The sequence below is a fragment of the Pelobates fuscus genome, chromosome 6, assembly GCF_036172605.1.
Source record: "Pelobates fuscus isolate aPelFus1 chromosome 6, aPelFus1.pri, whole genome shotgun sequence".
In the NCBI taxonomy this organism is placed as follows: Eukaryota; Metazoa; Chordata; class Amphibia; order Anura; family Pelobatidae; genus Pelobates; species Pelobates fuscus.
Window position 1 is genome coordinate 292,289,292 of NC_086322.1, and position 26,147 is coordinate 292,315,438.

The window sequence follows — 26,147 nt, forward strand, 5'->3', positions numbered from 1 at the left end:
TTTGGGATGTCCTGGAACAACAAATCTGATCCATGGAGGCCCAACCTCGCAACTAGAAGAACGTAAAGGATCTACTGCTAATGTGTTAGTTCGAAACACCAGTGACACTTTCGGAGGTCTTGTAGAGTCCGCGTGTTAAGGTATCAGAGCTGTATTGGCAATACGAGGGGGACTTACATGATATTAGGCCGGTGCTTTTAATGTTGTAGCTGATCAGGGTACATGTATCTCCAGCTTAACATTTCAACGTTTACAGAAGAAAGTACAAAAACACAAATCAGATCCAGTTTTGTCCCCAAAATGTAAACTTAGGTTTATTTAATGCCTTTCATTCATGACAACATACTGTTTTTATATATAAAAACCAGAGATGGTAAGCTTAAGGCACGTCGTAGACACATGCGCAGTCCACATACCATCTGTACAATGTTAAAACAGAACTATAATAATCCTTACCAGCCATTACTAATGTACACAACATGATTGTCCCCAGAGTTTGCCGTGAAGAAAAGAATTATTAAATAAAATCGATGCACACCCTCCCTCCCCATCTGTTAAAGGAGAGTAATGACAGGAAATTGAGAATAGTCCATAAATTAGAAAAAAAAAAAAATCAAAATTAAAACCAACATTTGACTCTTATTTCCATCAAGTCCTGTGAAAGGTAATGCATTGTATAGAAAGGGATGTCCGACCAAGAATGATCGTTCCTTGCTGACTCCTGAACAAACTGACCCATGACGTTGAGTCGTTTTGTGCTTATAAATAGTTCATGTAAAAAAAAACAAAAAAGAAAAACCTCACAAGTCCAGGTTCAGATATATGCATCCAATTAAATTATACAAATTATCCATCGGGATAAGCTATTTTCCTTCAAGGAAGTCTTCACTGTCCATTTGTTATGGTTGAATTGTCCTAGCCTTTTCACGGAAGGAACGAGCTGAAGATCTGTTTCTAGGTAGCTGTGACCAAGAGGAAATTCTTGATGAATTACATTGTTTGATAGACTTACATGACAGTCATCACTCAGCTCTCAATCTGCTACAAATATTCCAGCTCCAAAGCATGTCGTAAAGCCTCAAGGTCGGCGTGGCATGAAATTCTCCAAAATGGCATATTGTGCTGTAAAAATAAATAAAAACAACAGCTGAGTAACCACTCCTTTAGCGTTGAAGCAAATACATGTGTAGAGTGTAATTTTATACAATCAAATATACTTATCTACCGCGATCTACTATTGGTGCAAACATCAATAAATAAACCTATAGTAACTTTTGGAATACATGGAACTCTATAACACGACTGAGGAATGAGAGAAATCCCTACTCAGAGCTTGTTGCAAGTTCGAGTTTGCAAAATGCAGGTGATCCCTATATCAGACCAGTTGTGGAACTACCCCCCTGCGACAGCAGGTCCCGCCGGCTAAGTAATGCGTACAACCGGGGCCGCATTCAAGGGGCCCATCGGGTGGCCCATGCTGTTAGGGCCACCTGATGCTATGTATTTCCAGGGGGCCTGGTCAGCGCTTTAACAGCGCGACCAGGCCCCCTCTAAAGATGTGAGACGGAAAGGTATATGTGTCTGTATGAATCTCTGTATGTGTGTGAATGTATGTCTGTCTGTGTGTCTGTATCTATGTGTGTGTCTGTCTGTGTGAATGTCTGTGTGTATGTGTATGTCTGTGTGTGTATGTCTGTGTGTGTGTGTGTGTATGTATGTCTGTGTGTGTGTCTGCATGCATGTGTGTATGTCTGTTTGTGTCTGTATGTATGTGTGTGTCTGTATGTATGTGTGCATGTCTGTCTGTGTGTCTGTATGTATGTGTGTGTATGTCTGTCCTTGTGTCTGTTTGTGTGTGTGTGTGTACGTATGTCTGTCTGCATGTCTGTATGTATGTGTGTGTCTGTCTGTGTGAATGTATGTCTGTGTGTCTGTATGTATGTATACGTCTGTGTTTGTATGTATGTGTGTCTGTCTGTCTGTGTGTCTTTATGTGTGGGTGTGTGTGTATGTGTGTCTGCATGTGTGTCTGTGTGTCTGTATGTATGTGTGGGTGTATATGTCTGTCTGTTTTATGGGGGGGGAAGGACAGGGGGTTGTAGACATACAGGGTGGGCGGGCCCAGGGCCATTTTCGCACCGGCGCCCCGTTTCTAGTTACGCCTCTGATCAAGACTGTCTTTGTAATGAACATCTGCATCAACCTTGTAGAAAATGGTAAACCAATGCATTGGACTACAGGAAGCAGAAACCATGCATTCTGGGAGCGGAGCCCTAATCTGTTGCCAATTATGGTGACATATTTTGACCCAGTAGAAGTTTAATTCATCAGCAGGACTGATGGAGTGTGGACATATATAAATTTGGGACAACCCATTAAATATAAGACTAAAATTCAAAAGGGTTGACTATTTTTTTATTTTTTATCTTTTTTAGTAAGAGAATATTTAACAAATGTCTTCCTAAATAAAATAAAAATAAAAAAAACATTCAAATCAAAGACAGTCAACTTGTAGATTTGTAATAATCACTGAATAAACATGGTTACTGTATCTGGCTGGTCACTACGGGACGTTACATGTCGGAGCTATCTTTCAGCAGGTCCTGGTTCAAATCAACACATCCACATGCCTTTGACATTGGCTTTAATTATTATGAAATCTTAATGAGTTTGCAATCAGTCATTCTGCTACTGTAGAATTCTATGGAAGAAGTAAAATTCTAGAGATATTATCAGTATTTGTCAGTTAAAGGCTCACTCCTCTGCTCCAGATAACTCCGGTCTGTAAAAGACCTAGATAATTATCCTCATCCATCAGAGACTTTGACAGTCCTAGTGAGGAATTCTTAGCACTAATGGTAAGAAAACAGTCACTGACAAGACATTTAACCTGTCTTCTTAAGAACACTGAACCTTAATGAACCTTAATATGTTTGTAGACCATAACCGTCTTTGATCCAAGATTCTGAACGTACTGCACCTGATAGTCAATGTTTCCTTTGATGGTATGGATGTGATAAATGGTGCAGCATATGTCGGTCTGTTGTAAATATTAATAAAGCAACACTAAAGTGGGTACAGGGCAGCTTAACATTTCAACGTTTACAGAAGAAAGTAAAAGAACACAAATTAGATCCATAAGATAAATAAGGAGTTGTCTTTAGTACCAAAAATTGCCTTCACTAGATCGCATCACTGATTGTACGTACGTTGACCAATTAAACCTGGAATGTGTTTTAAAAAGTTCAACTTTAGGGCCTTGGGCTAATGCTCCAATAAGACTGCTTGGTGCACTCACTATGCACTCGGATCCACTTTGACCTTGACTTAAGAAACGAAGGCAAGTGGCTAAAACCTTGTCCACGAAATTAGAGCTTTCTTACCCTATCACCGGATTGGCATTGGCAATGATAACGCCAGCACAGTGTCTCTGGAGGCCGCAAGAGATCTGTTTAAAGGACCACTATAGGCACCCAGACCACTTCAGCTCAATGAAGTGGTCTGGGTGCCAGGTCCCCCTAGTTTTAACCCTGCAGCTGAAAACATAGCAGTTTCAGAGAAACTGCTATGTTTATATGTTTACATTGCAGGGTTAATCCAGCCTCTAGTGCCTGTCTCCCTGACAGCCACTAGAGGCCGCTTCCGCGATTTACACTGAGTAGATCGCACTTATCTGACGCTCATGTCCTCATGGACCTCCAGCGTCAAACAAGATCCTCATAGGAAAGCATTGTGTAATGCTTTCCTATGGGCAGGTTTGAATGTGCGCGCACCTCTGGCCGCACAGGCGCACTCGGGAGCTGACGTCGATGAAGGAGGAGAGGTTACCAGTGCCAAGGGAGCCTGGTGCTGGATTAAGGTAAGCAAATAAATGGTTAATTAACCATTTATTCACCGCGGAACGGGACCCTAGTCACCATTTAGGTGACTAGGGCTCTTTAGCGTTAGGAATCCATACTAATATTCCTAACGCTATAATGTTCCTTTAACGTAACCACTACAGTACACTTTAAACTGGGTAATGTCTGAGTTTGATACGACAGAGGCTGTTTAACATATGTTAAAAATGCACTGTGTAGGCTGTGTTAAAATATAATTTGTACAAAAAGCTTAAATGAGCAGAAAATCATTTTTGCATTATTTTAGACGTTCTTTGGTAAATCTCAGTAGCTAGGTCTAAGAAAAATAAATGATGAATATCTAGAAAGAAAGGCAAAAAAAACAGGCAAATGTGGGATGCTGGTGGGAAAAAAGAGGCTGTTGAAGTTAAATTGGTTCTGGGACCAGCAAAAGTGTTTGGGGCCCCTGTGTTTATAATAAAAGAAAACCCTCTTGTAAGGGAAATCAATTAAAATGGAGTTAGTTTTCATTAAATTCAATACCGTGGCAATACAATTTGCTGTGATGTAAGCACAGGGAGCTGTAAAGTTTCTGATAGTACCTGTATGGACACCGAATAGAGCGGGGTGGGAGATACTAGTTTGTAGTAAATTTTGTTGCATTGCCGAAAGAACAAAAAAAAACTCTTAAACAAAATAATAAAAAAACACAACCTTGTGTTTAATAAAATCAGTGTTTTAAAGACTAGTTTAGAAATGTTTCTGAAAAACCAACTGTTCGCTTATGAAAATGACCTTTAAGGAAATGGCTTTTATCAGGGGACATGTCAAAATAAGGCAGGGGGATTTTCTTTAGGAAATGACTCAGGATACTTCTGTAGTCGAAAAATGTGTAACTGCCATTTTTTTTTTTTTATATACCGTTAAGAAACAATATAATTAAGTTTCCTTCAAAATTTTCGTCTGAGCTGTTTTTAAACAAAAGGTGAGACTGGGCAGAAGTTGGAACTTCGAACAATAACAGCGAAATAAAATTCTTAAACAGAAACTCAGAGGCACAAACAAAACTTCTGTGCAATTTATAGATTTTAGCCTAAACAACTGGTTGCAATTTTTTTGCATGCGCAGCTTTGTACAGTTTTTACAAACAATCAATCATATAGACTGTAAGCTTGTTTGAGCAGGGTCCTCTTCAACCTATCGTTCCTGTAAGTTTTCTTGTAATTGTCCTATTTATAGTTAAATCCCCCCTCTCATAATATTGTAAAGCGCTACGGAATCTGTTGGCGCTATATAAATGGCGGTATTTATAATAATAACACAAACAATTAAATGTTTCGATGTGTTCTGCATGTTGGTCACATAGACTTGTCTTTTCTCTCATTCTTTCATAAACTCCTGTAGTAGTTATTCTTAGTAGTTTGTAGAAAGCATTATATACTACTTTAAAAAAGAATGTATTCATTTCTGGCCTGGAGATCACGTTTAATCCTGCGAGTGTGTTGTGGTCCCCTTTGACACTTGAGGGGTTCATTTTATTACTACCGTTATTAAAATTAATCAACTGTTGTTCATGAAATCAAATTTTTCTAATATAATATGAACAAACAACTCAATGTCTAGAAATGTACCCCTGTATTCACACAATTACCTTTTTTGAGGCTTGTTCCTCTTCAACTCCGTCTCCGATAACGACGTACACAGCTTTCCTCCCAAACCGTTGCATTATTCGCTCGAAGCAACATTCTTTCCCTGTAAAAAAAAAAATATTGGTTCGGTATGCAACACACAGATTATGGATATATTACAATATTGCTGCATTCAACAAGATGGTTAGGGAGCTAGACTAGTCTGCCAACAGCTGTCTGTTCAAATGTGCCCAGGCAACAGTGTTGTGGGGTAGCTAAGGCATATATTTATACTGCTGGACATTGCAAACTTTAATCGTGTCAATGCTCCCAACGCATTTCACTGGAGCTCCAGCCATAAGCAGAAATTATTGAATTTAAAAAATGTATTAAAAAGCTTTCAGGATTCTACTTCAGGATTATATCAGGATTCTACTCCAGGATTTTATCTGCGTGTAATTCGCGCACTCAAACCCAACGCATTTCACCTGTTCACATCATTTGCTACATTTCTTACCTGTCTTTGTTGCACTGTATATATTTTCAATTGGAAAGACTGTTCCAAGTCCATACAGAAGGACTTTAGCAATGGCTGGTATTAGCTGGGTGGTGGTAACTAAAACATTTACACAGTTGGGTCTGCAATAGAAACCAAAAAATATAGAGAATTGGTAAATCAAGAGGCATGATCCTTAAACAGAAATCAGAGCGTAAGTGTGTAGCATAAACATGTAATACTGAGAAACAAGTCACTAAAATCTTGCACTGTAAAGCGTCTATTCCTGTAATGTTAGGTTTTCCATACGGCGCGACAGACAATTGCCTGAAACAGACATTAAAATGCTTATTTCATAGAAGCCACGATAAACATTAAACTGCTACTTATTGGGGCTGTCAGTGCTTCAAAAACATAAACAGGCCAGATAAATGAAAAAAAAAACAACAAACTATAGTTTGTTTCATGTCCATATGAAGAAAATAATATTTTATTAATATGACAAATCTAGGGAAGATAAATTATAATAATATTAGTGAATGAGGCAACATTGTATTAACTAGTTAAATACGGAATGTTGCAGTGCACAGCCCACGATTCTCACTTCTTTCTTTAAGGAACTCTTCAAATACCATAACCACTACAGAGCACTGTAGTGGCTATGGTGGCAGGAGTTCCCTTTTAGAATGGTTTGACCATACCTGGGATCCACCGGGCACTGCTCTTGCCTTCACTAAACTCCAAAAAGGGCCCTCTGTTAGCTCTTTTGAGCTAAGCCCTGCAGTGCAAACCATCGAACCATCCTAAAATGACATGAATGTTTACAATTAAGGGGACACCTGGGCACTCTCGATGTATTGGAGTATTCCTTTAAGGCTGTGACAGCTAGCCGTGGCACTGTAGAGGTTTCTGAACCTCATGTAGACTGGGTGAGCATCATGGGTCATTTAATTTACAATTACTTGCAGTGCTAAAATTAGGCATCAGTGCCCTAGGGACGTGTACCCATCCTTTGTTTTATGTAAATATCTATATACTGTATAAACGTTACTTTCCCTTTGTGCAAAGAAATAATAAAACATCTTAATAGCTCTCTAGCAGTAATTCCAGCAGGTGTCAAGGCGCTCTTACCTGGAATGTATCAAATTCAGAGCCTTCAGTGCGTGAGTGAGCCATAAATCAGTCAGGGCCTCCATCTCTGCCCTCAGCTGAAGCCACGTTTCTCTCTTTGGAGCACCTATTAACCCTAGGGGACAGAGAACAACAGTGTGATGTAAGCATTTTCATCGTATTCATTTTTTTTGACACTACATCACTAAGCTTGGGTCTTTCCTTCCTGTAAGTGACCGATCACATAGGCTGTACGTTTTTATTTCGGTTATTCCTAGCAGTTCACAAACACTTTGGGGTGTGAAGATTAGCCATCACCGCCCTAGTCGGCTAACCCACACCCAGCACTCTCAGCCTTTCATTGCTGTCTAGATCGCTCAGAATCATACTTGACAATAGTATGATTTTAGCATTATCAGCACTGCTGACAAGGGATCAGACTAGGGGTGCTGGGAAAACCCAATTTGTTTTCAAAATGCACGAAAAAAATGGGAATACCAATTCATAGGGCCATTATCCATCCATCAAGATATTCAGTTGGAAACATTGTTTATATAGGTGCAAATACAAATGATACATTCAGTTGTGCTGGGTTTTTATAAAAAAGGAAGAAAGGTTCATTTTTGTAGAAGGAAAAATGGCTCCTCCGTACAATTCAATACATTTGTTACAAAGAACAAAACTGATTCATTTTAGATATTTCACTCAAATGCTCGAGGGAGCACTAAAGTCACCCAGACCACTTCAGCTTAATGGGGATTTTAACCCCTTCAGCCCAGCGGCAGGGGGGCCCTAAGGGTGGGGGGGGGGGGGGAGGGGGGGATCTAAGGGTTATATAGTGTCAGGTAAAACAAGTTTGTTTTCCTGACACTACAGTCATCCTTTAAGATTACCATTTCTTATTAGAGCAAAACATAAAATCATTTTTCCATGACGGATTTCTTTTACATTTTTCTCAGAGAGATTTCAGACCAACGCTAAATGAGAAATCCTTTCTTTCGTCTACTTTTATAACTTATTGCCAAAATTACAGCTTTGAAATAAAAAAAAAAAAATATATATATATATATAATGAACATTGAAGACACTCGGCTGAGAAAAATCAAGTGTCCTTGGGCTGGACGCACGGATCTGAAAAACAGACTGTAGTAATCCTTAAAACACACCAGTGTTCAGAGTTCAGTTTGCGTGGGAACATATGTTCAGAACACTGGTGAGAATCAGCCCTAAATTCCAGGCGGTGTATTTGAACAAAAACAGTATTATACAGTAATTAAGGGCAATAATGCCCATTACCCCCTTCACTGCACAAAAATGGCTGGCAAAGAATTATTTTGTCTCTGTATGGTAAGTCTCAGTAAATGCAGGTGTACAGATACATAACTATAAGATATTGATTGTCAAAAAGGTCCTGTTGATGGAGGGATATAGCAGGAATATAAAATACTGCCTACTTTGTAAACACATACAAGAGCAGTACTTGAACAATAGCAAATGACTTTTGCAGAAAATATAGTTTGTGCAAAAGACAAGAGGTAATCCATTTAGACTTGAAAAAAGGAGATTTCACCTAAAAGATATGTAATTCTATGCCTAAAGACTTTTTTTTTTAAATCAGACTGTGCAGATTTAAACCAGCTAAGTACCATGTAATTAGATAGCTATGTAAACTGACAGCACTCAATATGGAAGAATCCAGATGCACGCTGGGAAAACTTGTTCTGGTTACTTATAGGCAGGTTGTGCAAGTTTACATGGGGTTTGTTTACTAAACACTGAGCTGTTGAACTGTAGTGGATTGAAAACTAAATTGCAAAATATCGGCCAAAATATTCCAAGCTATTTTTTTTAAAACCAGGTACTTTTGCCTAAACTATGCAATTTGGGTTCGCTAAAGCTTGGTGGTTAGCGAATAAGCCCCATGGTTTGTTGGAAAGAAAATAATCTTAAAATCCACCGAGTCATTTTAAGACTTGCATATACAAAATGTAGTCAACACTTAATGTTCGTTCTATTTAATGTAGAGTTTTTTAAGGTGTGATTTAGGGAGATTTTTGGCTTACAAGCTGAATATGAACGACTTCTAAAAAAAAAATATGCACTAAATATTTTTGGACATTTACACATAGACAAAACTTAAATTTTCTAGTAAAACAAATAAATCTACTAAGCTATGCAATATATGTTAAAAGAAATAACATGGAAACAATTAAGACTACAATTAAAAGGAACATATTTATAGAGTTACAAAACTTTTTTGTGGGTTTTTTAAACTCTTGGCAAGTTCTCTATGCCGCTGGCAAAAAACAATTAAACATAGTAAAAAATTAAGCCAATCGCTTGCTAATATAAACAATGTGAACGTGTTGAGATGTTCTACGCTCATAATGTTATTACTTAAAAACCATGCTTTTAATTTTTATTGCTTTGAAAAGAAAATGTAAAAAAAATGAAAGCGCAGGTTATAAATCCTTTGTGTTGGCAATTACAATTCTTGGAATCAGAATTAGAGACATTATATCTGGGACTCCTTTAATTGGCAAAAAAAGTCAATTGCACAGAATCCTTTTGGGGAGCATATTGTGTAACACCCTAAATGCGCTGACTCGTAAACTAGTGATGGATAACCATACCAACCCATATCTTAGCATCGCCCTATGCAAACCACCACGGTGCCGACACAACTAAGAAATCCGCATGCTGCAAGTTTTATATAAAAAACGTAAAACTATGCAACCCAAAAATTCACAGTTTTCTGAACGAGTATTCTTAACTATTTCCGTGGTCTGTATTTTCTAACTCTCAGGGTTATTAACCAAAATAGAAGCATGGCTGACTTATGGCTGACTGATCTACTCCAGTCTGACTACTTTGGCCTTGAATTCTAAACCCACTTAGAATTCCCCATCGTTCTCACTTTTAGCAAATAACCCGGTCTGCTAGGCAACATTTAATGTGCGGTAACTCACATCCAGGAATACAATTGTAAACATTCCCTTCTAACTCAGTTATAGAGTTTTCTCCAGCTAAACAATGGTAGGCGAGAATTGTTTTGAAATTACTATGGTTACGTGTGTTTAGCGCAACAAAGCAAAACCACTTGTCAGGCAACCATTGGTCCTCTGCCTGGCTACAACTTTAAACTCGCTTGATAATTTTTGGTAGATCAATTGTATCCTAATCCCTTGATGAAGTGTGGTGTGTGTGCATGTGTTTGTGTGCGTGGGGGGTGGTAAAGAGAAACACACTGTACAATACTAGGATCTAGGGGTAATGTACCTCCGACATTGTTTTTATAGGTGCTGTACATCTCCTTCACTCTCCTGTACCGGAACGCTAATTTCCTCATCCAGTCGACACCCCCGTGGACTCCAGATCCCAGACAGAGATTTGCACCAGCGGCTGAGCTGTGAAAGCCATCTGCTGAAAAGTTATAGGTGCTGCGGAGAAGAGAGGAGGAAGAGTGTCGTTATAATTAAACAATATATACATACAAAATGCGCATTCACACTCAGACATGCAAATATGAACACATATACACATTCACACGCATATAAACATGCATTCACACCCAACATAAACATGCATTCACACCCAACATAAGCATGCATTCACACTCAACATAAACATATGCAAACATGCATTCACATACATATATACAAATAAAGACATCTACAAGTATGCATTCACACCCACTCAAACACAAATATACACAAACAAGCATTCACAACCACCATGCATTCCCACACACACCGACAAAATAGGAATTTAAACATGAATTCACACATACACAAAGAAATTTGACATATACACATACAGACATATATATTCCATTAAAAGCTCTTTTAGTTTCAGCTCTGTTATTGTTTACCAGATGTATTCTAAGGCAAAACAAATGAAATTTTACAGCAATTTTTTTCCAATACTTATAAAACAGCTATATCTCCATTACATAAGGTGGGTCCATTAAAATAGTAGAAAACAAGGCATTAGAAAAGTCGCCTGTAGCTATAGCACAGCTCTCGGCAGTCATAGGGTTACACGAGTTCTGTAACAGACTCTCCACGAGTTAGTTAGAAACACACAAAGGGCTTTTCACCATCTGAGAAAGTAATTATTTGGTCGCTGGAATATGTTTGGTTTTGCCGAGAAGCCAATTGTGATGTCAAAGTTTTAGATAATTTGGCACTCATGAGGAATTCATGACAATATATGTACAGAACGTGCCAAAAAAACAGATCTAGATGCACCCTTCCCTGCTTTTGTTTTCTTTAGTAGAAAGGAGATTGCTTAAGGGGAACGTGGAGGTTAGCACACGTTCCATTACCCACATCAGAAATCATCGTTTTACCATTTTAGATTCAGAAGAGAACAAAAAAAATTAAAAATGTCAAGTTGTATAAAGAAGTGTCAAAAGAGAAATAGATAGTTTTGCTAAAGACAATGAGAAACAAACGCAATTACATGATGTTTTCAGAGTTGTAATGAGTTTTTATAAGGACACCGCTACTGGCGACAAGGCTATTAAAGGTTAAACTAAGTACCTAGACCACTACAGCTACGAAAGCTCACCTCAAGTCCTGTCCGTTGTCGTCTGAAGACACGTCATCTATGTGTATCTGATCACATTCCTAAAAAATAAACGAGAACAATTGTTTGTTCCTGGCATAATGTATGAGAAAAAATACAGAACAATAGCACAAGTGAAGGTGGTTAATATTTTTACATTGTTACTTCTTGATGGAACTTTTGATGTCAACATAATCCTTTCAATCACACGGAATCCAGTGCATCTTTTTCCGGGGATTATGTGGACACGGAGGAGGAAACAATATGGCTTATTCACTAAACCCCCTATTTTACCAAATGGAAACCAAATTAGAAAATTAAGGCAAATCTACAACATTTTCCAATATGGCTCTACTTGCTATTTCATTTTTAACTCGTTACAGTTTACTGTTTATTGGATAAGCCACAATGTGTTGAAAAATGCTGCGTTGCCAAACCTTGTATGCCTGTCATTATTAGTGAAGCTCTTAGCAATCACCGATTAGAAATACCCATGTATTGTTGGGCATAACTCCAAGCATCATAACCACTACAGCCTGCTGAGGCCATTCCCAGGTAATGAATATTGCAAATTGTTTTGCAAGTTTTGTCTTTTTACCTGGTACCATAACCACTTCAAACCACTGGTGCTTGGAGTAACCCTTTAAGAGTATAAAACGCTCTCACTGGTCAGACTTATAAGAGAGTACTGTATATGGAGACCGCAATGAGATCGCAGGTTGTCCCCTTGGTCACCATATTGTTACGTCATACTGTTTGATGCTGGTCATTCACAACACTTTAACATGGTTATACACTGGCGATAATATAAAGAGATAATGTTTGCTCTTTTTGTAAACAAAATTTTTTTTAGAGCTAAAGTTTCAATTGCATTGCACTTAGGAAAAATACTGTGCACTTTTTTTCCCCAAGACGCATCTGAAGTTATCTACCACAATGTTCTGTACTTAGGTTTTACATGTACATTAATAAATGATACACACACACGATATCCTTTCTGCCCATTATGAATGACTAAGACAGCACTCGGAGACTGACAGTGAGACCGCAGCAGCTGATTGGCAGTGACTCATTCAGATGCTGTCAGCGCGCACGTTTATTCTGATCTGTTGTGAGTCAGTGTTCGAAGTAAAGCAGAGTGTATCTAAAAAATGCAAGACCTTTTATACTGCTCCATGACTCAATGATTTCATTTTTAACTTCCATAAAAAAAAAAAAGTCCAAAAATAAATTTAGTGCCACCTAAACCAACACTCAAAACACCATAGGTTACAGCTCAAATCGCTTCCCTTCCTTGTATGCATTTTGTCTGTGGCTTATAAATGCAGAAACTGCTGCATCAATAAGCCCGTCTCTCCATTAAAATACGCCATAAACTCATAGAGGGAGACTGTGCCAGCATGCACAACTGAGTTTAAATGCATCGTGATACTGGCAGTCAGCCACATACAGGATCAGACTGGGAAATAAAATCTATCCGGGGCACATTTTGTCCTGGACTGGCCTATTCCAGCCTGGCCAGCCTACTCCCATGGCCTTTAGGCTTGCTGGCATCTTCTTGACCACTAGGTGTGGACATGGACATCAGATCATCAGAGGCTAGTGCCATACTGAGTGTCCAACATACGGCTGGAGGTGGCTAGTTGGCTAGTAATAGTTCACTGATTAACATAGCCAGGCGGGGAGATCCACTGATCTTTCCAACTGGCCCACAGCCTTTTAGGCCCACTTAGTATTTGCCCAGTTTGCCCAATGAAGTTCATTTGGCTGCGTTTGTGCATAATTAATTTTATTTTTTTCTCTGCTGTCCCTGGCTGGTTGAAGTGGATTGTAGGTCTCTGTAAAAGCTGATTTTTACAGACATGTTTTTGCCATCTCCCTCCGGCAAAAAGCAATAAAAAAAGCCAAACATTTTGTTTTACAGATTTGGTTTGCTCACAACAACAAAACATGAACTATTTATGACCATAGTCATTTAAATATTGTTTTTCATATTAATGTATTTTATATCCTCTTTATTATTTATAATATGCAGTCATAAAAATTCCTATTAAAAAAGTCAACTATAGAATTAGTAAAATTGATATGCTTTCAGCCTACACACTTCCGTATGCATTGTATTCCGCATTATGTAAGGAGAAAGGCATTCCAGTGAGGACAGAGATCTGTTTTTCTCATTTTCGATTGAATTGCTGAACACGCTAACCTGTGACAACAGTAGCTATCACGTTTCTGACTTAATAAAATACCATGACACTTGGTTAGACGCTACCTCATAACCCACCAACCAGCCCTATCGCGTTACCAAGCAAAACATACATTTGGACGCGGTAAGACCCAAAGTCGTCCTCATGTTCTTGGTGAAAAGGCATTTAATTATTCATCTGTGTACAGAGAGGCTGGAAGTCTAAGGGTTGCAAAAATATGTCGTCACTGGCCTGCTTTTGTTAAAAAAAAATATAAGAAGCAAAAGCCTTTTTTTTTTTAATAATGGTGTTAAGTTTAATATAATGTTATCTATTGAGTTCATTTACTAAACAGTGAGTTATGGTGAGCTGAGAGCAAAGTTGCAAAATTACGTCAAAATGGCCGTGCTAGAAATGTTCTCTACGAGTCTAAGTAGTTTTAGATTTGTTTGTATTAGATTTTTTACAGCCATTAAAGTTCTAAATTCTTAATGAAATGGTCTGGGTGCAGTGGCACTGTAGTTTTAACCCTGTTATGTAAAACATCGCTGTTTATTAGATATGGAATATTTGTAAGGTTAAACACACCTCTAGCAGCTGTCTACATGACACTCACTACAGGAACTTTGTCCAAGACCAAGTGACCAAGACCAAGTGACCAAGTGAAACTCAGCCATGTGATCAAATGTACCCAATAGGAAAGCACTGAACGCAATACTTTGGTATCAGAAGCATTTTTCTTTAGTATATATTAATGAGGATCCTATGGCAAGAGACATGCAAAAAACTTGCAGATAACTTGTAATTGGATGACTCGAGACAAGGTGCTACAGCAGTTAAAGAAAATGAATGTAAATAAATCTCCGGGGCCTGATGGTATTCACCCACAAGTACTTAAGGAGCTAAGTGGGGAAATAAGTGAACCTCTGTATTTAATCTTTCAAAATTCTTGCTTCAGGTATTGTTCTGGAGGAATAGAGGAAGGCAGATGTCGTTCATATATTTAAAAAGGGTTTAAAATCCTTGCCTGGAAATGATAGACCTGTGAGCTTAACTTCTGTAACTGGGAAAAATTTGAAGAGCTATTAAGGGATAATATTCAGGAATTCATTGGGAAGAACTTTGTTATTAGCAATAATCAGCATGGTTTTATGAAACATAAGTCATGTCAAACTAACCTAATTGCATTCTACGAAGAAGTATGTAGAAGTATAGAGTTGTTTTGGGACCGCTTCTATTTAACATATTTATAAATGATCTTGAAATAGACATTGAACGCCATATTTTTGTGTTTGCAGATGACACAAAACTTTGTAAAGTAATAAAATGTGAGCAGGATATTGCTTTGCTGCAGATGGATTTAGAAAGATTGAGGGGCTGGGCATTAAAATGGCAGATTAAATTTAATGTAGAGAAATGCAAAGTTATGCTAGTCGTGGTCAGTAAATGGTAGTGATTTAGGGATAACAAGACATGAGAAGGGTTTGGGAATTGTTATAGACAACAAATTAGGCAGCAATATGCAATGTCAATCTGCAGTTGCTAAGGCCAGTAAAGTTTTGTCATGTATAAATAGGGGCATAAATTCTCGGGATGAAAATATAATTTTGCCTCTTTATAAATCGCTGGTAAGACCACACCTTGAATATGCTGTGCAATTTTGGGCACCTGTTCTAAAGAAGGATATCATGGCACTAGAAAAGGTGCAGAGACAAGCTACAAAATTTATAAAAGGAATGGAGCATTTTAGTTACGAAGAAAGGTTAAACAAATGAAATCTCTTTAGTTTGGAAAAACAGCGTCTCAGAGGGGATAAGATAACATTATACAAATATATACGGGTCCAGTACAAACCATTATCTGGAAATCTAGTCATAAACAGGGCTATACATAGGACACGAGGTCACACATTTAGGCTGGAAGAAAGGAGATTTAATCTAAGGCAAAGAAAATATTTTTTTACAGTAAGAGCAATAAGGATATGGAATTATCTGCCTGAAGAGGTGGTTTTATCAGAGTCCATACAGATATTTAAACAGCAATTGGATAAATACTTCCAAAAACATAACATACAGGGATATCATTTTTAATTAGTGGGGTAATAGCTGCTTGATCGTAGGAGATATCTGACTGCCATTTTGGGGTCAAGAAGGAAGTTTTTCCTGGTTTGTTGCAAAATTGGAAGCGATTCAGACTGGGTTTTTTTGCCTTCTTTTGGATCAACAGCAAAAAAATATGTGAGGAAGGCTGAACTCGATCGATGCAAATCTCTTTTTAGCTATGTAACTATGTATTTTATTGGAGTGACACCAGCTGGATGACGTTGTGGGAGGCAGGGTCTCTGTACTTGAGCAAAGGTAAGTAAAACCTTTTCTTGTTTTTACCGTTTTCATTGCAGTTGACCTCTAATCTAACTACTAGGGCACTATAGCAGTATGAATACAAGTTTGAATTCCTAATGCTATGGACTTCCTTTAAAGATGGATTATATGCCATAAACTTGTAGTTTCCATGTCTTTCACAGACTGACGTTTACAGAGTATGTTCAGATCTGGTAGGGCAGCGGTATCAGATATGGAGTGATGCTTGTAAACTACATGTCCTACACTGACTGACTATGAGATATTTGCTTTCGGAGATGATAACTAGACTAGACGGTGAAAAAACTAATCTTCATCTGAATTTTTTTTTGTCTCGGTCTAATCAGGTTTTTGTCTTTCTGTTCAAAAGTTTTTGGGAAAAACTATTTGGACAATTCAAAATGGTTTCATGGTACTATATTATTTGTAGGACACTGGTAGGTGCATTTGTGTTCCATTTGTTCACAGATCGAATGAAAAGAAGTAACCGGTAGAGTCACTTGACTTGTGAATAAAATCAATATTTAGTGGCTCATGCATCAATCATGCTTTTTTCCATCAATTATCTTTGTTTTGATGCCACAGACTGTACTCTGAGTCAAGAAACAAATGGAACGGCTTGTTCATTCCTCATTGCATTCGTTTCATGGTATGGTCATTTGGCGATTCACAATTACGAATTCAGAAGACTCACTGATCGCCCAGAATCTGGTCAAATGCAATTCAGTTGAAACCGAATGCACAATCTAGAGTTAGTGGTTTAAAGCAACACAATAGGTGAGCGTAGGATGTATTAGCGATTGTGTGGGGTTTTTATTTTTTTACAAGAGAAAAAAAAATATCTAAAATTAAAAAGTTTACAAAGAACACACCAGTGAATGATTCTTACTATAAGTTATGTTACGTAATGGGACGTTGTGGCGTAGTAAATAATCTGACCGGTGGGTGGCATGAGCAATTTATTCACAGCACCCGGGCTTTTTGTTTTGATAAATATATTAATTGACTGCAGCAGTCCGACCACTGGAAATCCTATTTCAAGAGGTTGTCAGCTACGGCCCACACATCTGTCTGTTTCGCTTCCCAATTGCAAGACACAGGTACTTGGCACCCACGAATGTCTGCAAGGCAGCTGTCTGCACAAAGTCTTTACAAGGATTATGCATTCTAACGGTGTTCGCAATTTATAAAAAGACTTTGACAAGTAGAGGACACTGTTGTACCACTTGATGGAGCTCTATCTATGCTTTGACCAGGCTTTGGGCCAATCCAAAATCTCTACAAAACCTTTTATTCCTTCTAGAATGGTCTTTGGCAGCAGCGTTTACCTACTAAACTGACCTCAAATATTCATGAAACTTCACAGGTCTAGCTGGTAAGATTTAGAATTATTCTCTGGCAAAGCAAGAAAGGTTCTATCGCGGCCAGAGGATTTAAACCCTCCCCCCCACCCCAAAGAAAAAATTCACTTAAAAAACCAAATGAAATAAAAGGATGTTAAATCGATTTTACATGTTATCTCTTGCCAGAACGATCCTGTTATGCACATTAATTGATCATATGACTGAGAACGAGTTGAATTTACTGATATTGAATTATTTAATGCGTTTGGAAAGAAAATAATCATAATAATAATATTAATAATTACTAATACAGGGAAACCATTTATCAACATCTCCTTGGAGTAAAATAAAAAACGTAAATGATCTGTACAAAAAAAGTTCATAATAATTGTTCTAAAAGAATAGAAGCAAGAAAAGGGAAAAAAAATGAAAAAATAAAGCAGTTGCAAGATTTTCCTGGGGCCATGCCATGGAGAAACATGGATTTTGTGTTTAGAATAAATTGTACATTTATAAATAAAAAAAACAGCGGTGAAACAAAACATGTAGGCTGTACATCCAAGAACAAACTGGCCATTTAAACTTTTTATGACTTTCAGATGTCCAGAAAAATTAAAATAAAATCTGGCGATTTTTTTTAAAATCTAGAATAAAAAGACATGGACTGGTTGAACCTGCGGGACTTTATGAAATCTGGGGAAAGGGTCCAGCTCACTATAAAAATAATAAAACTACTCTGAACTGATACCACTTGATTATGTCTTGTGTTTTTGGAATAACAATGGTGCTGTGGTTTTTTTTTTCATGTGTATTAGAATGGTCTCCGCCAGACTTAAAGTTGGTTGGAAATTTCATAAGGGTTGTGGAGATGCATTAGCAGACAGACGAATGGCACTCACACAATAGCGGTCACAGACCACAAGTCCACTTACACATCTTTATATAAAATGGTCCATGGAAAATGTTTTATTTCGGCCGGAAATAGATCAGTTTTGGACAAAAAGCTCTTCTGAATGGATGCGTTCGGGTCATTGTGCATAGTCTTTTGTAATGTTATTGAAGTGACATTTTATTGCACTGGCTGCTATAGCGTCTCTACTTTATAGAAGTAGATATTATTAAATGAACACAGGGGGTACTTGTTACATTTAAAAAAAAAAAAGACTACTGTCTGTCCGTCCGACCTTCTTTCCATCTATCCTATCTGTCTATATTGAAGAAACGCCTGTCTATCTAACTACGGCCTCGGTTGAATATTTTTGGAAAAGCATACAAATCATTTAATATTTTTGGATAAACCTTTCAAATCATTTTTTTTTTCAATATTAAATATTTAAAAATCTATCATATATAAAAAAAATAAAAAAATGCATCACCATAATCGAAACATCAAAATAAAACGTATGTAAGACTTCTCACTCATGGTAATCCTCAAACCTATTTTTCCATTTAGATTCTAATCAAGAATAGCATACTTTGATTCCATTATAAGGACTATATACAAATCAGTGGCTACAAACACATTCGGTATCGCCTGTGACCCAGTAACACCCAAATATGTCAATAATTACACTCTTTGCAGTTATAATAGTTACTGTCTGTGGTTTCATTCTGGTGGGTACGGGGCTCCGAAATACCTGTCCACTGAGGACCGACGCACCATTGAACATTTTCATATTTACGCACTCATTAGTTGTTTCATTTTATCTATATTACTATTTGAGGTCTTGTTGTTATGTTTTAGCTGTTTAGAAACACTCCAAACCTTCTTGTTTTTACTTTGTGCACAGGCTGAGACTGACCATACTGACATCATCTCAGCTAGTTTTATGCTGCAACCAATCACTGTTTGTCAAGTTTTTGCATTTTGTAATTCTTCAACCAATCAACAAACAGCATAAGGTTTATTATCTCAATTCTTCATTGAAACAGCAAACAGTAGAATTATCTCGATTCTACAGCCAATCAGCAGTCACCACTGGGTGTAGACTCTTAATTATTCAGCAAATCAGCAAATAGCACATGATTTATTCTCTAAACCGGGAATTGTAGAGAATTGACAATAGGATGGCAAATTGTAAAACAAAATGGTCGCACTCAGTAGAACTGCTCCGCTTTGGCTATTTGACGATATGTACTTTTCCTTATGAATTCTTCACAATTGTCTGTTTAGTGTATAAATCATTATTTGTGATACTTTGCACTGATATAATTTTTACCTACAAATGAAGCACATTTTGAATGTTCTCAATAAGTCGGTGATGATTAACGACCTCCTGTCTCCAGCAGCAGAGTTAGACAACAAAGAAAACCCATGAAATCCCCCATTCTGCTTAAAAAAAAAAAAAAAATCAGATGCAGGTGATGATGTTAGGAAGGTTTTTAGGGCACGTACATACCTCCAGGTCATTAAAGAACAGATGTGTATCAGCAAGGTTAAATATCATCTCTTCCATCATAAGACCTATTCTGACTGACGTAGTGGTGTCCTGCAGAAAATAAAAGAATTAAAAATGGATTTGTCAGTAAATACTTGTTTTAAACCAGCCCAGCCACCCCTAATTACATGCATTTTACCGGGGTCAATTTATTAATAATATTAGAATTAGTGATGATATTATATGTCCCCTGCATAGCTTACAATGGCTGCAATGACACATTCTTTCATTCTGTACAAATAGTAAGTAACAAGAGAGACAGAGATTTAAAGGAGAATTGTCCCTTCGATGGAATTTACCCAACAAAATAAAATGTTGAAAATCACCTATAATTTGTGTGACCTGTTTTGTTTTCTGTTTCTGTTTTTGTTTTTAAAGATTTAGCATATTATATCATAATCCAGTTCAGACAACGCAAAGCCAGGGCAAACACAACAAACACAGAGGAGAAAGAGAAACATTGTTTCAATTCTCCTTTTCTCTGTGTGTTTTCTCTATGCTGACTGCCAGGTGCAAAGGGCGGAGCTTATAATAGGGGGTGACAGGGAGCTAAGATGGCGGCGCCCAGTTGCAGGATAAAAAGGGATTTTCTAAAATGATTTTTTTTAATTTTTGACAGCTCACAAATAAATATTTGCTAACTATATTGATAAATACAGATAATATTAAAAATCCAGGGAAGTGACTTTCCCCCTTTAAGACCTGACTTTCAGCTGGAGGAATTTTAGCCTACTGTACCATGCATGACCACTAGGACAATTTGCGGTATAATTCACACTTTTTAATGTTCAGAGCAAATGTGTTATTGATAAAACGCCAACATATTTAACAATGCTTTACAATGAGTAAATGAGACATACAAAAAATTCTGACAAACATAAAATAAGCAATCAAGAACATTCAGGAACCGAGGTAGTAAGGGCCCTCTCGAAACAGGTTTACAGTCAAGAATAGAACTTTAACATAAGGAATAACAAAATAATAGTGGAAACCCGTTTATCATTCATTACTGCTTTACCATTCTTAAATGGAAGTTGATTTTTTTATCTCTAAAAGTGGTGAAATGCCTTAAACTGATAACAAAGTCCAAAATATTGGACAAATGTAACAGTTTTGGTAAATTGTCTCTGGCAAATTAAACAACATGAAAACACTCATAAAATTCTTCAAACACCACATCCAATTGTTTCTGGTAGGCTCCTTGTTTGTTTGTTTTTTTGTTTGTTTTTTTGCCCGTTTTCATAATGCGTGTGGCCCATCCTGGCTGATTTAAAGTACAAATCAAGCTAAGACTCCCTGATTTATACAGACTTTTCTCTAATGTTCTGTAGCGTTTCTCTAAGGCCTTGTTTTCATAGAACACAGTCACAGCAAGTGAATTAGGTTTAAGAAGGTCTGAGGGAGGGGGACTGGGGGGAGAACTGTAGGTTTAAATCAACCTCTGTGGCAGACTCTCTTAATTCACAGACCGTACACCACCATAACCTAATTATTATGCATTCTTGGGGTAGTGAGCTTTAATTAGAGAAGAATGGTTGAGGTTTAAACATATGGATGAATCACAATAGATTGCTCTAAAATAAATGGGGGTGGGGGGGGGGTGCATATGTAGTCTGGGGATATTTTGAAAGACAAAAAACAAAAGAGATGTCATCTTTTCCACTTTTACACTCGAAGATGTTATAAAATCCTAATACGTTCGTTAAGAAAAGCAAGCAATATCATAAGTGGAATTTGCTGTTTAAATACCTTAAATTGAAAAATAATGTATCATCTATAATTTAACCCTTCAACCTCCCCAAGTAAGGGCGGTATATACATCACGCACAATGTTTGGCATTCGATGAATCCAAATAATTCCATGCCTTGGTGCTTAGGAAACCCAATGTAAATCTTGTACAAAACGTAGAGAAGCCAAAGGATATTATAAAATACAGCTCTGCTTTTATTCCTGTTCAAAGCTGCCTCCAAGAAAAGCAGACTGTGCTATATCAAGGGAGTCAACGTTTCCACTCAGGGACTTTTCTGAAGAAGTCAGACTGGGCAAAGAACTCTGTGGTTGAAAAATTCCGACATCCACAAATGACATTGCTCGGAGAGCCGGGGGTCTGCCTTACTGGATACACCAAATGGGGGATGTTGGACAATGGGACAGAGACCCCATATCAGGACTGCAGGACACCATACAAGACAGGTTGACGAGGTTATTCACTAAAGTGGAAATTGGCATGAATTAAAAGTGACAAAGACAAATTTTTAATTTTAGACAAAAATAGACAAACTGAAAACACACGTGGCTTGGAGAATTTTTCCAATATGAGTATTGTGTCTCAAAATGTCAAATTTGCTTATATTTTTCAACAATTCACACTATACTGAATAACCATAATACACCCATGATGCTCTTGGCCTTAAACAAGCCACTTGCTCCTTCTACCGATAACGCTCACACAATTACAAATGAACTAGGCATGTGCGTGCCTTTACTCGCATGCCCTAGGGAGGACAGAGGCAGAGACTTTCGGCGCACTGCCGTAGTGGATTTACCAAGATGAAGAACTGGCGCGATCGTCAGGACATAAAATTACTATGTACCGGTAGAATCAGCACCAAGCATAGACTGTTTGGGGAGGCTAAGAATGTCGGGGGCGGTGGCGGAAAATACATAGCTTCTTTAAAATAAAATAAAAATAAACAAAAGTAACTAGATTTAAAAACTTATGTCAACACGGAGTTACAGACCATGGATGAGCTGCAACCCAAAAAGGTCATCGGCAAATTTTGAAGTCGGGCAAGTGCAGGAGACTTAAATATATGAATCAATATTTAAAGACGCGTGACTGCAAGAACAATTCAAACACTGCTCTGTTTGTTCAGTAACGCCACAACGGAGTATTTTATTGACTTTAAGTTTTTCGGATAAAAGGAATAAGTGGTAGCATCAAACAACCTCATAATCTCATTGCAAATACCAAAAACTGTGCAATTCTTCTTTTAATCCATTGTCCTCGGCTTGGGCGTTGTAAGCAAAAAAAGGTATTTCAAAATGGCATTGTTTTTGTTTTGATTTTTGTGGATGATTTTGTTGTCGCTTTTAGGAAGACTTGTTTGCTTTTATATGCTGTTAAATAGGTGAATTAGAAATGACTATTCAATAAGAAAACCAAAAAGGAAATTTTGTTGTAATTATTTATGTGCCAGGTATAAGCAAGCTGTAACTTAGAAAAGGATTTACAACTCCGTTGATTGTCAGTCAGCAAAAGGCTACAGACAGTTACAGGCAAAAACTAGAAATAGGTAGCCGTTAGTTATAGGCTACAGTCAGCTATAGGCTATAGTTACCTATCCTCATCTAGGCTGTGGGACTAGGTATATTTACTCATGATCAATCCTCATAGTAATCTGAAATCTTGGATCAGGTGGTACATGATCAATACATGCTCAGGTGTGTGCAAGAGACAGGGGAGGGCTAGTTGCATGGCCTGGGGGACAGCTACCTGAGGGGCAATATACATATTCATAATAGTTTAATAGCACATTTAGCCCCAGATACTGCTGCTTCCAAAGTAAAGGACCATAGGTCCTTTTCAACCCCACCATGTTGCTTGTTTCTGGCAGTACTTTGGGAATATCCAGGAACTTTGGCACAGCAAAAAATTAACTATGAGTCTGCCGTGTGTGTCAACCCATTGTGTGATTGAAGATAAACATCAGGAAAGTTATACCATAGCATCTTATCAACAGAATATAATGTACACTTTTTATCTTTTTATTTATTTATTTATTTATTTATTTATTTATTTATTTATTTTTTATTACAGTTTGGTTTGTGGCAAAAATATGTTTGGTAAAATTTTAAATCGAAGAAAACGATAAAATAGTGCTAATTAATATTATTTTTATATAATTCCAGGATATTCCACAGCGTTTTACAATTTTAACTATAACAAAAGTCGACAGGTTACAAGAGGTTCTTGAGGAACTTGCTCGAAGAAGCTTACAACCTAGAGGACCGACCTTTAATAAATGACATAAGTAGCTAGTCCTGTAGTCGCAAGGAATGTGTCCTGGATTTTGGCCAGTTGAGAAGACCCTGGGTTTTATTCCGTTTTTACAAGTCTACAGCAGACAATGGCTAGGTGCTTTACTTTTGTTTGATCATATCTTATCTGTGCAATGACTGGAGAGCTTTTAGATTAATCCCCTGTTGGGCTCATTAAGTAGAACAATGCATTTCACACTTTTTTAAATTGAACCAATTAAACAGAGTGGACTTTAGTAAACAGTGAACTGTGAGGAATGAAAAAACAAACAAATCAAACTACTGAATTAAGCACCAACGTAACTGAGTTGGGGACATTCTTCAATTCAGCTACATTCCCAAACTGGTACTTTCAGCTTAAATGATCCATTTTAAAAAGAAAAAAAAAATATCATTATGGGATTGGTGCCTTTCAATGCTGGGTCTTCCTTCCATGTCCTAGTCATACGGGATGATGGAAAAACCCAACGTGAAATGGCCAAATTCGCAATTGTGCAATAGAACATGATCACGTAGAGTGCACCACGGATAAATATGTGCCTTTTTAATTGAAATATAATCCTGTATATCTTACAGAAGCAACAAAGAGCGAATAAATGGCTATCGTAACTAAAGATTATTCCCAACGTCAACTATTAATAGTGTGACATCATCAGAGCCCATTCTAGACTTTTTTTTTTTGCAAAAACTGTGGTCGATGCATGGATCTGACTGTTAGAGGAGGCCGATACAACTAAATAATTATTTTTGTATTTTGTACGCTTAAGTTTTTAAAAAAAAATTTTTTTATTAAAGGTAAAGAGCAGATGGGATCTATTAAAGTTCTCAAGTAAAGAGATTAAAGAAGGGGCTAATACTTTATCTGCCGTAATCTTTGGTGTCCATTCGTATCAAATATTTTTTACCCTGTTCCACTGTGTCTATCACATTTTTTTTTTCACCAACCAGCTAAAAGTAGGTGTTGTTACATTGCTGATCTCGCAAGGCTAGCAACTTGTTCGTACTGTTAGGTTACATAAAAGTATGCCTCTGGCTTCCAGCCAGCTCAGAGAGTCAAGAATTACCTGCCAGAGTGCATTAGCAGGGTGTCAATGATGTCCCAAAGCTTTCAGCCCTATAAACATCTACTGAAATTATCTCTTGGCAAGGCGATTGTAGCAGTGTACCGAAAAGACGTCACTCAAGTTTATGCCTGTATATATTTTAATTGCCAGTCCAAACTCAACTGATCTAAAGAGGGAGGCAAGGGGGGGGGGGGGGGGGTGTAGAAAAGCTATTTTCTACAACTGGGATCCAACTCAAGATCTAAAATCCAAAAACGAGACTATTCTTTTCTACTTTTTTCTTTTTTTTTTTTTATATTAATTATGCTTTTTAGGGATGTTTGTAGTTCAAGCCACAGTATAAATCAAAAAGAAATCTTATCCGTGCCTTTTTTAATATGTTTGCTGGCTGCTCTGTTAAATACGGTACAGCCATAAATTACGATGTCCACACTGAATTAATGGCAAGAATTTACAGCTGGTCAGCGATTAACCACCCTGTATTTTATGAACATAATACATATATTTAAAATCTGTGTTCTGGCCTCGGTGCAAAACATACATTTTCATTTAACGGTGCTCGTTCCGGCCACCCGGACACTATTTGCAGAGCCATATTTCCCAGCACTGCTCTCCCGGGTTTAAGTTATACGTCTTGCAGACAAAACGGTTAACTGAATAAACGTACTTAATAGAAAATTGGCTCTGGAAAAAAAGGAATAAAAATAAAAAATCCCCAAAATTATTTTATTTATGTCTTGTGCTTATGTAGTCAGAAACATTTAAAGGAATCAGGCAGGGAAATTTTATATTATTTCACTTATTTATTTTGAAGCACGTGTGTATAGATTACAAGGGACAGTCTAGACACCAATACAACTTTAATGTATTTGAGGTTTCGGCCTCACTAACATGCTCTATTTATGTTTTTTTTATTTTTGATTATTATTTATTTATTGTTATTTATTATTTTGCAGAATGCTGCTGCATAAGGCCGCCTCTTCAGCCACACCCCCTCACTTCAGGAAACTACTTCCTTGTCAAATGTATGTACACAGATCAGCCAATAACGGAACCGAATGTTCTAAACTAT

At 37.4% G+C, this 26,147-nt stretch overlaps 1 protein-coding gene across 3 annotated transcripts in view; it reads right to left on the reverse strand.

Annotated features, from left to right (window-relative positions):
- Window positions 1-287: 287 nt before the first annotated feature.
- The window catches only part of EYA2 (EYA transcriptional coactivator and phosphatase 2), a 147,366-nt gene continuing 121,506 nt past the window's right edge, over window positions 288-26,147 (reverse strand). For all 3 annotated transcript variants that reach the window (XM_063459451.1, XM_063459449.1, XM_063459450.1), the window contains exons 11-17: window positions 19,931-20,020; window positions 11,646-11,704; window positions 10,353-10,513; window positions 7,095-7,209; window positions 5,985-6,106; window positions 5,491-5,591; window positions 288-1,122 (exon numbers count right to left, since the gene is read on the reverse strand). In XM_063459451.1, coding sequence (XP_063315521.1) covers window positions 1,042-1,122; window positions 5,491-5,591; window positions 5,985-6,106; window positions 7,095-7,209; window positions 10,353-10,513; window positions 11,646-11,704; window positions 19,931-20,020 — 729 coding nt within the window. In that variant the 3' untranslated portion in view covers window positions 288-1,041. The remainder of the gene's footprint in view (window positions 1,123-5,490; window positions 5,592-5,984; window positions 6,107-7,094; window positions 7,210-10,352; window positions 10,514-11,645; window positions 11,705-19,930; window positions 20,021-26,147) is intronic.